The sequence below is a fragment of the Xiphophorus couchianus genome, chromosome 12 (genome assembly GCF_001444195.1).
Source record: "Xiphophorus couchianus chromosome 12, X_couchianus-1.0, whole genome shotgun sequence".
Classification (NCBI taxonomy): domain Eukaryota; kingdom Metazoa; phylum Chordata; class Actinopteri; order Cyprinodontiformes; family Poeciliidae; genus Xiphophorus; species Xiphophorus couchianus.
Window position 1 is genome coordinate 31176405 of NC_040239.1, and position 11229 is coordinate 31187633.

At 40.0% G+C, this 11229-nt stretch overlaps 1 protein-coding gene and 1 long non-coding RNA gene across 2 annotated transcripts; both read right to left on the reverse strand.

Annotated features, from left to right (window-relative positions):
* Positions 1–10: 10 nt before the first annotated feature.
* On the reverse strand, positions 11–6854 carry LOC114154411 (leukocyte surface antigen CD53). Its single transcript, XM_028033480.1, has 8 exons — positions 6679–6854; positions 5733–5817; positions 5338–5526; positions 1893–1967; positions 1713–1808; positions 1526–1633; positions 1344–1427; positions 11–357 (listed from the first exon to the last, which is right to left on the reverse strand). The coding sequence occupies exons 2-8, from the start codon at positions 5793–5795 to the stop codon at positions 286–288; spliced, it is 687 nt and encodes a 228-aa protein (XP_027889281.1). The 5' UTR covers positions 5796–5817; positions 6679–6854; the 3' UTR covers positions 11–285.
* Positions 2827–3738, reverse strand: LOC114154414 (uncharacterized). The gene is made up of 2 exons (XR_003597562.1): positions 3654–3738; positions 2827–3221 (listed from the first exon to the last, which is right to left on the reverse strand). It is a non-coding gene; the product is annotated as an uncharacterized LOC114154414 (long non-coding RNA).
* Positions 6855–11229: the final 4375 nt, after the last annotated feature.

Below are 11229 nucleotides of genomic sequence, written 5' to 3' on the forward strand. Positions count from 1 at the left end.
GGGAGTCAGCTTTGAGTTAACCAAACTTTATTGGCTGAGCAGAGACAGAGACAAATAACTGCATCAGAAACTGTTTAACATAAAGACATGCAGGAAAAAACTGCAACAAGTAAAAAAACAGCAGTGCTCACTTCACAGTCTGACCTGAGGTGTCATGTGAAGTGAATAATAAAATCTATACAATGAAGCTTTTTTTTTTTTTAATAATGTCCAAGAAAATTAAATTTAATTCGAGGCTTTTAAGGAGGACTTGTAACTGTACAACGATGTGAGGCCACCAGGTGTTTATAACTTGTATCCCAGTCCAGACCTGCTGATGTGGCAGAAGAGCGTCATGGCGAAGCACATTCCCAGGACCTGCAGAGGCAGACACACAGTTCCACAGATGAACAGAAAGGAAATAATCAATAATCCAAACTAAAGAGGTCCAGGCTGAGGAGCCACAGGACCACAACTAGAGCCCACTGGTTCTCCGTAGGAGGAGGGAACTCTGATCAGATCAGGCTTTAAGCAAAACTGACTACATTTTAACAGTTTTTAAATCTTTATTTAAGAATATGCATGTTCATATAACATGAAAAACCAGTTAATCCAGCAGAGAAAATGAACCCAACATATATGCACATGTTTTCTAATATATATATTTTTGGCCTGTTATTCAAGCATCACCACATCTCTTTTATAGTGCCAGGTTTCAGAGACTTGAGTCAAACACCAGCAGAGTTCAACCCACCAAGGCACATCTCTCCATTTCTGACACTCTGATACTTTTCACACTGATTTCAGCATTTTTATCCTTATGGACTTCCTATTTCAAATGGGAAAAGTGTGGAACTGGATTTGAATGTTTTCCAGTTATGGAAAGGCATGGAAAAACACAAGTTTGGAGAAATATTTCAATTGGTATATAAACACAGGGACGTTCTCGATCTCATTGTCTAAAAACTTTCCTAAAAACAAAGGATCAAGAAGTTGAGTCTGAAAAGTAGGAATTATCTTTAAAGTTTTGTCTCAGGATATAATCCAAAACTCCTAGACTGTAAATAATAGCATAACCACATGCAATATACAATACAGTTGTTCTGATATTCAGTCAACTGAACTCACACAAAATATCTACCATAACTGATGTAATAATAGTGATTATGATATGGAATAATGTAGCTGCCAGGGCTGATACCAGTCTGCTGCCAACAATTACATAGAAAACTGAAGTTTGTGACTTTTTTTTTTTTCTTACTGCTAAAGGCTGAAAACATTGATATCATCTATCAGCTAAAGAGAGCCGACTCGCTGTAACTCCAGTTCAGTAACATTTGAATAAAGCTGCATGTTCATCCTACCTCAATGATGCATAGAACAATGACTGCGATCCCGGTAGTTAGGAAGTTTTCTTCAAACCATTCTTTCAGTTTTTTCAAACAGCCCTGCAAACAGTGAGTCACGCAAGAAATTATTTCAAGAATAGATTATTAATCATGTCAATAATACAGGCCTAAAAGGTGATGTGTGTTAGCTCCTCTACCTCTTTGTACTCCGGGTCCTTTTTTGAGGGACATGGTGTTTCCACACAGCAGGACTCAGGGATTGTATTTCCCCAGTCACTGGCGTTATAGACTCCGCAGCACTTAAACTGTGTTAGAAAGGCAGAGAACATGAAAACAGAATCTTGGCAAACATCTGAATCTCTGCAGAATCCTGGTTCCACTCACCGTGTTCTGAACAATATCCCAGTCAGTTATTTTAGTTTCATTATTTCTTGTGCTTTTCAAACCTTTGTTGAGATCCTTTGTCACTATGTCGCCAATCTAAACGGAGATGTTAGAGATGCATTTAGTCTTCAGTGTGATCTGGTCATGAACAAAGCAATGCGTGTGGTGCTGGAGACCCACCTCGGCCTCATAAATGAGCATCAGGCATGCTGCTGTGAGCTCCACCAGCATCAGAATGAAGATCACCAGGAAAAACTGTCAACACAAACCGTTGCACTTTTACTCAACTCAAAAGTTGAACAATGTCAGAGCAACACGACCTGGAGTCCTGAAGCAAAGACATTCTGCATCACCGCACACAACAGGAACTGTGTGAAATGCAACACTTAGCATTGTGAAGCCGCAAAACTTTGAACTTTTACTGAACACAGACCAGAGTAAAATGTTACAGATTTACTTTCACATAGATTAGGATTAGCTGGTCCAGGCTTAAGCTAAGCTCTCATCTCAAATAGAACAAGAGCTTCAGTAGAAGCTAGCTAGCCTGGCATGTAGTGGTCAGTGCTGCCCGTGTCTTCAGGTTTTTCTGCTGGAAAAACAACTGAAAACAATTGAAGAAATGTTTTATTTAGAAATGAGTCTAAACATCTGTGAGGTGTGAAGAGGTGGCAAGACTTTCATTTAGACAGGAACATCTTACAGAGGTTATCTACATATTTAAAGTAGGTTTTGGTTGAAAGGTCAAATATTTTATCTGCATTCTTTTAACCATCTTCACTTTGATAAATATTAGTCAGCTGGTCAGAGTGGGGCCAGAATGACTGGGTCCAGTCCAAGAAACAGGTACATCTGCACAGGTTTATACTTCCAGGATCCCCCCCCCCATTGTTGCTGACTCTGTCCCTGCTGTGAAGCAGCATGATGCTGCCACCACCATGTTTGGTCATGGACATAGTGTGGTCAGTGTGATGTGTAATGTTGGATTCACCTTTTGATGTTTCCTGTAACAAAGTGTTAAAACAGACTTCTCATGGTTTTTCTTTCTACTCTTCCGGAAGCAGAAGATTGGTGGAGACATGTTACTTTAGTTACTTTTACTTGAGTAACGTTTTTGGGGAAAAAAGTACTTTGAGGAGAATTTTTACTACAGTGTACTTTTCGACTTTTACCTGAGTCATTTTATTATGAGGTATTGCTACTGTTATTTGAGTAAAATGTCTGGATCCTGGCTGCATGCAGAACAAGCTTCTTTTAACTTGAGCTTCACCAGACACACACCTGCAGTTTTTGTTAAAGTTTCATAGGTTTAATATTGAGAGAAACTGATTATGAAAAATATCTCTTTTACCTGATTTTGTTATTTTGTAGTTATAATATTTATTTGAATTATTTTCATTCTGGTCTTTAAAATACTAAATTTCAACATTGACTTTACATTTTGGTCCAGTTGATGATTAATTTTTAAATATTAAATGGTTGATGTTCTGTTCAGTTACTTTTCTACTCTGACTTGAGTCATTTCTTTGACAGAGACTTTTTCCTGGTTAGCAGATGCTAAAGTAATGCTGCTCTTACGTGAGTACAATTTTTGGATACTCTCCCCATCTCTGTTCATTTAAATCATATGACACATATGATTTAAATGATACATAAATAATATGTATCATTTTTCTTAACAATGATACACCACTTTGTGTTTGTCTGTTTCCTAAAATCCCAATAAAATACAGTGAAATTGTGATCCTGTCATGAGAAAATGTGAGCCCTGCGGTCAGTTGGAGTGGTCTGCCTTCAAATGGACATGCTCTGTTTCACACAGGAAGACCCGTGTTTTGGACCTGCTGACTGATTAACCACACTGTTTTATGTAAATCAGTGGCTCTGCTCGAACGGTTTCTTCAACAGATCTTGGTGTGAACCACATGTGCTGACTGCAGAAACCTCTTCCAGGAACCAGGCTTCTCTCCTGGCTTCATGCTCTCCTCTCCTTTTCCCTGGATTTACTGTAGTAAAAACTAGAGCAGACGTTTCACCAGATAAAGTCTCTGGAAGGAACGTAGAATAGACGGAGTTCTGTGGATTCAGACATGTTTGTTTAAGCTCATCTAGAGGTTATTTTTCTTATGTTGACTGATTTAAAATATTTGACATCTGCTCACATTCATCTAGAAAGAGGGAATCATTCTATTTCTGGGTTTCTAGTTATGCGGGTTGTTCTGGTATCATACAGCAACATATGTTTCACACACTGAACAGTTCTTAAATGACAGTGAGAACTGCCATTTAAGAACTGTAATGTGGTGTATTTGTTTTATTATTACTGTTATTACTACTTTTTTCTTTTTCTCATGGCTAATTTTTGTTTGTTTATTTTTGTGTTGTAAATTTTTCAATCCCCTTGAAATCTGGTAAAACTATTCCCAGAAGTTTGTAGTGGCTTTTATGTTGAAGGGCGTTATCGCTGTGATAGAATAATAAGCTTTAGCTTTAATGCTGAAATCCGTCTTTTTAGTTCCACAACAGGAAACGTTTCCAAAGACGGCGCTCCTGTTGCTCCGTCTGAGTGGATCGCTTCCTGTTTCCATTGGTGAAGCAATTCATCTGTACTTATACAAAGTCAAGGCACTAAACTAGCTGCTAACAAACACGCCACAGAACCCCACTTCCAAAAGTCTGAAATATTCCTTTAACTGCCGCCCTTTAAGTGTGAGTGTGTGTGTGCGTGTGTGTGAGTGGTCTTGTTTTTATACATTATAAGGTCCATTTCTCCAACAAATACAATGTTGTGAGGACCGACGGCTCCTAATGGAACCCAAAACCCTGACCCCATAAGAGGAAGTGCTGTTTTTGGGTTAGGAGTTAGGTTTAGGACAGGGTGTTCAAAGTGTGGCCCAGGGGCCATTTGTGGCCCTTGGACTGTTTGTGGAGCCCCCTGACTACAATTCCAGAATAATACAAATTTAATCACCAGCACAGGTGGTTGATGCAAATGAAAATTTTTTTTTTTTGGGGGGGCAGAAAGATTAGAGACAAATGGAAATCTTATTCAAATACAAAGTATAAATCTTTACATAACCACTTTTTAGCTTTCTTTTGCAAGAACAAAATCTATACAATTCCAAACACAGAGTGGCATAAATTCTACATTTTTTTGTTTTGTTTTGTTTTTTCAATAAATATTTGACAAATGTTTCTTTTAATAAGAGAAATCTGAGGAACGTTTTGGCTCTACAATAGTTCATGCATCTCTTTCCGATAAAAAAAAATCTGATTACTTAATTTGTTTTACTAACTTGTTACATTATGAGGTTGGTAAAAAATAATAATAATAGCATCGCCATATTAGTTTTATTAAGAATGTGACATTTTTCTGCCCCCCTAGTCATTTTTATTTGAAATTTTTGGCTCACAAGACAGAAGGTTTGGACACCCCTGGTTTAGGATTAAGATGTGAATTGAGTTCAGTTTAAGCCTAGGTTAAGTTAGGTTAAGCATGGTACTGTTTATGGTTAGATTTAGAGTAAAGGTCAGGGTTAGGCTACAGAAGTGAATGAAAAATGAATGGAAGTCAATGAACGTCCTTGTGCTGATAAAAAGACACACTATGTGTGTGTGTGTGTGTTACCGTCATGAGGAGGCAGCGGTTCTCCTTCAGGGCCCCCAGGAACCCCAAGAAGGACACACAGGTGATGATGATGCCGCTGATCAGCAGCATGCTGGGAATGTTGAGGCTGGCCAGAGACGGGGTGAGAGCAGTGAAGTTAAAATTCACCATCAGGTACACACCGAAGCTCAGAACCGCCACTCCACACACCTAACAGCAGGGAGAACAAACACACACACAGATTATCATGATATACAGCTGACCATGTTTCTAAGTATAAAACGCTGCTGATTAGAGTCTGTGATTTCAGCTGAAGTAAATCAAAACATTCAAACTTGATTGTTTGCTGAGATGAGAACATGAGATCAGCTGGACAACATGATCCAGACCGACTGATGTGATTGAGACATACGTACAAAACAGAGGAAGTTGGCGACACACATGGTGTACTTTAAACACTTGAGGCAGCCTTGAGCCATGGTGACACTCTGCTAATGGAACCTGTAACAGGAAACACACACCCACGCACACACACACACACACACACACACACATATGAACATTTCCTCCTGATGTAGAAAGAAAAGTCCAGAATTCATCTGATCTCATCATTTATTTATTCGTTTCTCTCTCATTTCTGACACATTCTGTTCTCTTTGTGCCGAACAGCAGTGAGGCGAGTGACGCATCTCACTTCCTGTGTACTGCCTTCGTTTACAGGAACAGCTTCACCAGCTTCTGCCCAAACTCCATCGACCCAAAAGAGTTTCATGTTTTTAACTTCGTGGGAATAAATAAGATTTTAAAACAAAATGCCTCTCCAAAACTCAAAAAGTTCTAAACACTTATCTTCAGAATAAAATCTATCTAATCTCTAATGAGCTGACAACGTGAGAGGTATAGTTAAACCCATTTTTTTTTAAATCATAATTGTTTTTTGACATTTAAAGCTAAAGAATTCCCTTTGCCATCTTTAACATCTCTGTTTAACTTGTCTTTTTTGCATTTTCACATTTTCATTATTGTTTACAGCCAGTGTTTCCCAACCCTTGTCCTCACGGCACACTGCCCTCCACATATTAGGTATTTCCTTGCTTCAGTCCAGCTTATTTCAATTGATGACTGATTAACAGGCGTTTGTTGAACTGCAATCAGTTGAATCAGGCACATTAAAGCAGGGAAACCTCTAAAACATGTAGGACAGAGTGCCTTGAGGACCAGGGTTGGGAAACACTGGTTTACACGTTCCTTATAATTTCTATCTTACATGTTTCTATATAAAGACAAAACACTGAATCTAGACTTTGGTCAGGAATCTTTTAAACGACCATAAACAAGCTGAAGGAGAAGCAGAAGTCCTACCTGTAGAATTTGGATCCGTTGGGCTCCGTTTGTTTTCAGGCTGAAGTTAAGTGAACTGTGCTGCTGCTGCGAACACTTTCCCTTCTCATTGTGCTGAGGAAGGACTGAGCTGAGTGGCTCACGGGGCTTTCAGCGGCCCGTCTCACTTCCTCTTTCTGCTAAAAACCACCCAGCAAAGGGCGCATGTCTGTTCTGATATATTTAGACTTTGACCTCATCTGATGAGCACATCTTGAGGAAAAAGTATTCACACTCCTGAGGCCTTGACATGTGTCACATCTTGTCCTGAATGTACTTAGTCAGGATTGAGGGTGACAGACTAATAAAAAACAGCAGATAACTAACTGTAAAGCGGAAGGATGATGAGAACAACATTAGGGCAGGTTAGGATCTAAAACCTTTCAACATCCATTCATCCGTCTTTCCATAATGGAAACTGTAAATCTACCAGCATGTCTTGGGATAGGGTTAGAGTAGGGTTAGGGTTAGGTGCTGCTGCACCTGAAGCTCACTGGAGGAGCTTCAGAGAGCCACAGCTCAGGTGGGAGAATCTACTGACCTTGAGTCTAACCTCCATGGAGAAATATAAGCTATCCAGTTTGCCACAGTTTGAACTGCAATATGTGATGTTTAGGCTTGGGGGGTTGAACCTGAGTTCATGGGAAGATGGATGGAGCTAAGTCCAGGACAGAAGAGCTGACCTAGGGGGCTTATCTTATCTTTGTAAGATGAACAAAAAGCCTGACTCTGTGGGCAGAGCTCCACCTACCGTGAAGATAACGACCGGAAAAAGTCATTATTCTGGGGTCGGAGAATCACCTTCCAGTAAGATCAGGACCAAAAAGCCTGACTGCAGTCAAAACGCTGAGAGCAAAGTAAAACCAAGAAGTTCAGAGCAGTATATATAAAAACCCCCCAAACATGTATTGATTTTCTTAATGCATTCATGCAGATTAGCTTTAATGAAACTGTAAGTCAGAGGAAACCATGCTACAGAGTCACAAACTGACTCAGGGTCAGATGAGAAGTAACTCATCATTAGTACACATGTTTTTGACGTCAGGGATTTTTCAACTAGAATTAGTCATCTAGAAATGTGTCACACAGAATGAGTATTTAAGGGCTGATGGAAGGTTTTAAACTATCTGAACAGGAAGTGCTGCAGGTCGTGTTTAGACTCCTTGTTCTGGTCAATACCACATCATATTCTCAGGAACCACAGAGTGAGTTACTACTGGATACGGTGGTCAAGCTGCTGATTGTGGGCTTCACTCAGCAAGTCATCACTCTACATCAGTAAAACTCAACCAGAAGGAAAACATGGAGACCCAAGATCCAACATTTTAGAGAATAAGAGTGTTAAATGTTTGAAACAGGAAACATCCCATAGAATCACACCTCCGTCTCCATGCTGATTAAAGGTTCATGTTTTTCATTTGTTGGCCCAGGTTAATTTCTTCTTCATTGTTTGTAGTTTTTTTCTGTAACGGATGGATGGGTCACACACGACTGCTGATGTGAGCTGCTTCTCTTGGGTCCTGCTCATCTGTCAGGGATTTCTCAAACTGAGCACTTGAATGAACTTGACAAAGACTAATGTTTTTTTTCCAGTTTCGTCACAGTGTACGACTGCTACTGCACTTGTGTCTGGTCACATATAACAGCTCTAATAATGATGCCATTATGTCTAAAAGTATCAAGTAGATCATGGGTTCTCTATCTGGACTTTAACCAGACAACCATCATGTCTGAACAGGTCTATTTTCAGCTCTTAGCTGGTCTCTGCTTACCTCTAAAATATTCAAATATAGATTTCTGACAACAAACACATTTTGAGAAAACAAGTAGTGATGAAGTTATGTCATGATCTGAAGCTTTCCAAGTTGATTTCTTTGGGACAATTCAAATAACTTTTATGGCAAAAAGAAAAATCTTCTAGTTCTTAACTCATATTTTATTAGCTTATTTCATAGAGTCAAACTTCTTTATAACTTGTTTTGTCGTTGTGGTTGTATTTTTTATTTTGTTTGTTTGTTTTCGTTTGTCTCTTTTGTAAAATGATATTTTGGTTCCCAATGAGGCAACCTGAAGATGTAGCAGTTGAGTGATGAATTTGTTTCGCTGTGGATCAATATCTCTGTGGAAAAACATGTTTCCTGTTCTAATATTTCTGCTTTTAGCTTTCTAGAAAATGAAAGAATAGCTCATAAGGGAAGTCTTACCCAGAAAGTCTTACAGACTACTTCGCAGAGACTCCATTACTAGTAAAAGTGTGTTGACCCGATAGAAGAGAAAGCTGACAGCTGTGACCACAGGGAGCGGTGGCTGCACTCAGACGGCCCTCCGTCCACTGCCAGGAAGAACACACCTACCTGGCAGTGTGTAAGAAATAATAATCCATATTTATAGAGCATAAACACAGCCCAGACTCGGCGTCCTAATAAATGTTTGAATGAAATAACAAAAGAGTAAAACAAATAATTTGCTTTTGGTCATTTGTATCTTTTCCATGCACAAATCAAAAAGAGAAGAAAAAACAAGACAAAGCTAGTACAGAGATAAATATGCAATATTTAAATTCTTGTCAATGCGGAGAACAACGTGTAGACTGGAAGAAGTGGAGGTAGAACCACAAGCCTGATCCTTTCTCACACACACGCACATACACATCTTTGCACAGCTGTCTTTGCGGGGACTTTCCATTGACTTCCATTAATTTCTACAGCCTAAACCTTACCCTTACCCTTATCCTAACCCTAACCATTACATCCCTAAACAAAACACAATTCACAACTTAGTCCTAAATCTGACCCCTGACCCAAAAACAGCGTTTCCCCTTGTGGGGACCGAAGCCTGGTCCCCACAACGTAGTATATGTCAGGAAAATGGTCCCCACAAGGTATTAGAACCCCCCCTCCCCCCTCCCCCCCACACACACCTTCAGGATTAAAGTGTGAGAATCAGCTTTCAAAGTACTTTTACTGTTCATAGCGCTAAAGAACAAACACCTGGTGAATTCCATTCTATTATCTGGAAGTAGAAGCAGCTTCTCCACTCCTGCATCCTATTAACTGAACAGAATAAAAAACCTTTCACTGGAGAAAGCTGCCATCAGGTCATTCTGCTGTGTGGAGCACTGAAGTGTAGCCCAGCTAGTGGAGCGTGAGCAGAATGAGGCGTGGTCCTGAGCTGCAACCCAAACCACACCCTGAGCTGTGTCACCCAGCTGCTGCTAACCTGGGAGATGCCATGGCAGGTCGGGTTAGAGCGGGTCAGATCACACAGCAGGAAACACCCTGATGGAGTCGAAAGCATGTGTGATAATCATCAAAATAACAATCGGATCAAACTCCAAAAATTCCTGTTTCCTAAATGTAAAATGACTCCAAACTAGAAAAGACTGAATGGAGAAACTATGACTTGAACTCATGTGCAGAGGTGGATCTAGGGATGTTGAGGCCCATGTTGAAGCCACGGGGCATCCTCTGTCTTTTGTAATTATATTTCAGGTTATTTAAATGAAGCATGCTTGAACATTTTCTTTGCTTTGAGCTTAAATTCAGTTTTACCTCTAAATTCTCAACATATGCTGCAAGCAGCCAGGGTTGAGGAACAGGTCTCTAGAAGAGGGGTTGGGGTCAGGGGTTTTGTTAGGGCGTGTTCCCTTTAGTAATCCCAAATTTAGCACTAGACATTTGACAGACGAGATACAGAAGCTCCCATTGCTCTGAACAACCAATTTCGCAACACACAGCACATTGTATTTTACTGAATATTTTTCCAAACCAGTTGCGGTGAAAACTGCTTTCTGTCGTCTCTCAGCAGGATGAACTGGACAAACAGGAACCATCTCACTGCTTGTTAGCTTCTGCTAGCATCTTCCCAGCATCCGCTGCTGCAGTGGAGGCTATGACTTTAAGTGTGAGGGCTGATTTAGGTGCAAAAGGGGAACCAAAACACTTTAAAGTTAGAAGTCATAATATTATGCATCATCAATTTTTGTTTCTTAAATGATCCCATCACAGAGCCAGAACAGGAGAGACCGGAGGTGACCCGGTCAGCTGCTTGGAGCAGAGCTGCTGGTCTGTCCGTCTGCAGCAGACCAGGTCCTGTCGCTAGGCAGAGTAGGATGGGCAGAGTTTCACTGATCTTATGCTGCGGTCATTTGCATACAGGAGTAATGTCCTTCTTTTAGAATGCTACATCGAGCAAATACAGTACTGTTTCTATGCACAAATAAGCACTAGAACTTCAACTAATCACTGTTTGAGTCTCTTTATTAAAACAAACTGCATGTAAAAAACTTTTTAAGATTGATTTTAGACCGTTCTAATTTCAACTCAAGACCAGACTGAGTCACAAAATGTCTTTGTCCATGGTAACTCGAGGAGCTGCAGAGACTCACCGACTGATAAATTAAAAAAAGAAAGGATAAAAAAAGACAAGTCAGATGTTTCACAGCTCATGCAGAGGAAACAGCAAATGTGCGGAAGAAAACATGAACTCTGTAAAGCAGACCTGACCTGTTGAGTAGGAAACAGCAGAACCTTC

Bases quoted from the DNA above. Each gene is read 5' to 3' on its own strand.
- LOC114154411 (XM_028033480.1), bottom strand. From the start codon at position 5,795: ATGGCTCAAGGCTGCCTCAAGTGTTTAAAGTACACCATGTGTGTCGCC. The intron at 5,527-5,732 runs GTACGTATGTCT...CCCTGCTGTTAG, and splicing joins TCGCCAACTTCCTCTGTTTT to GTGTGTGGAGTGGCGGTTCT. The intron at 358-1,343 runs GTAGGATGAACA...CTGCCTCTGCAG, and splicing joins TTGTTCTATGCATCATTGAG to GTCCTGGGAATGTGCTTCGC.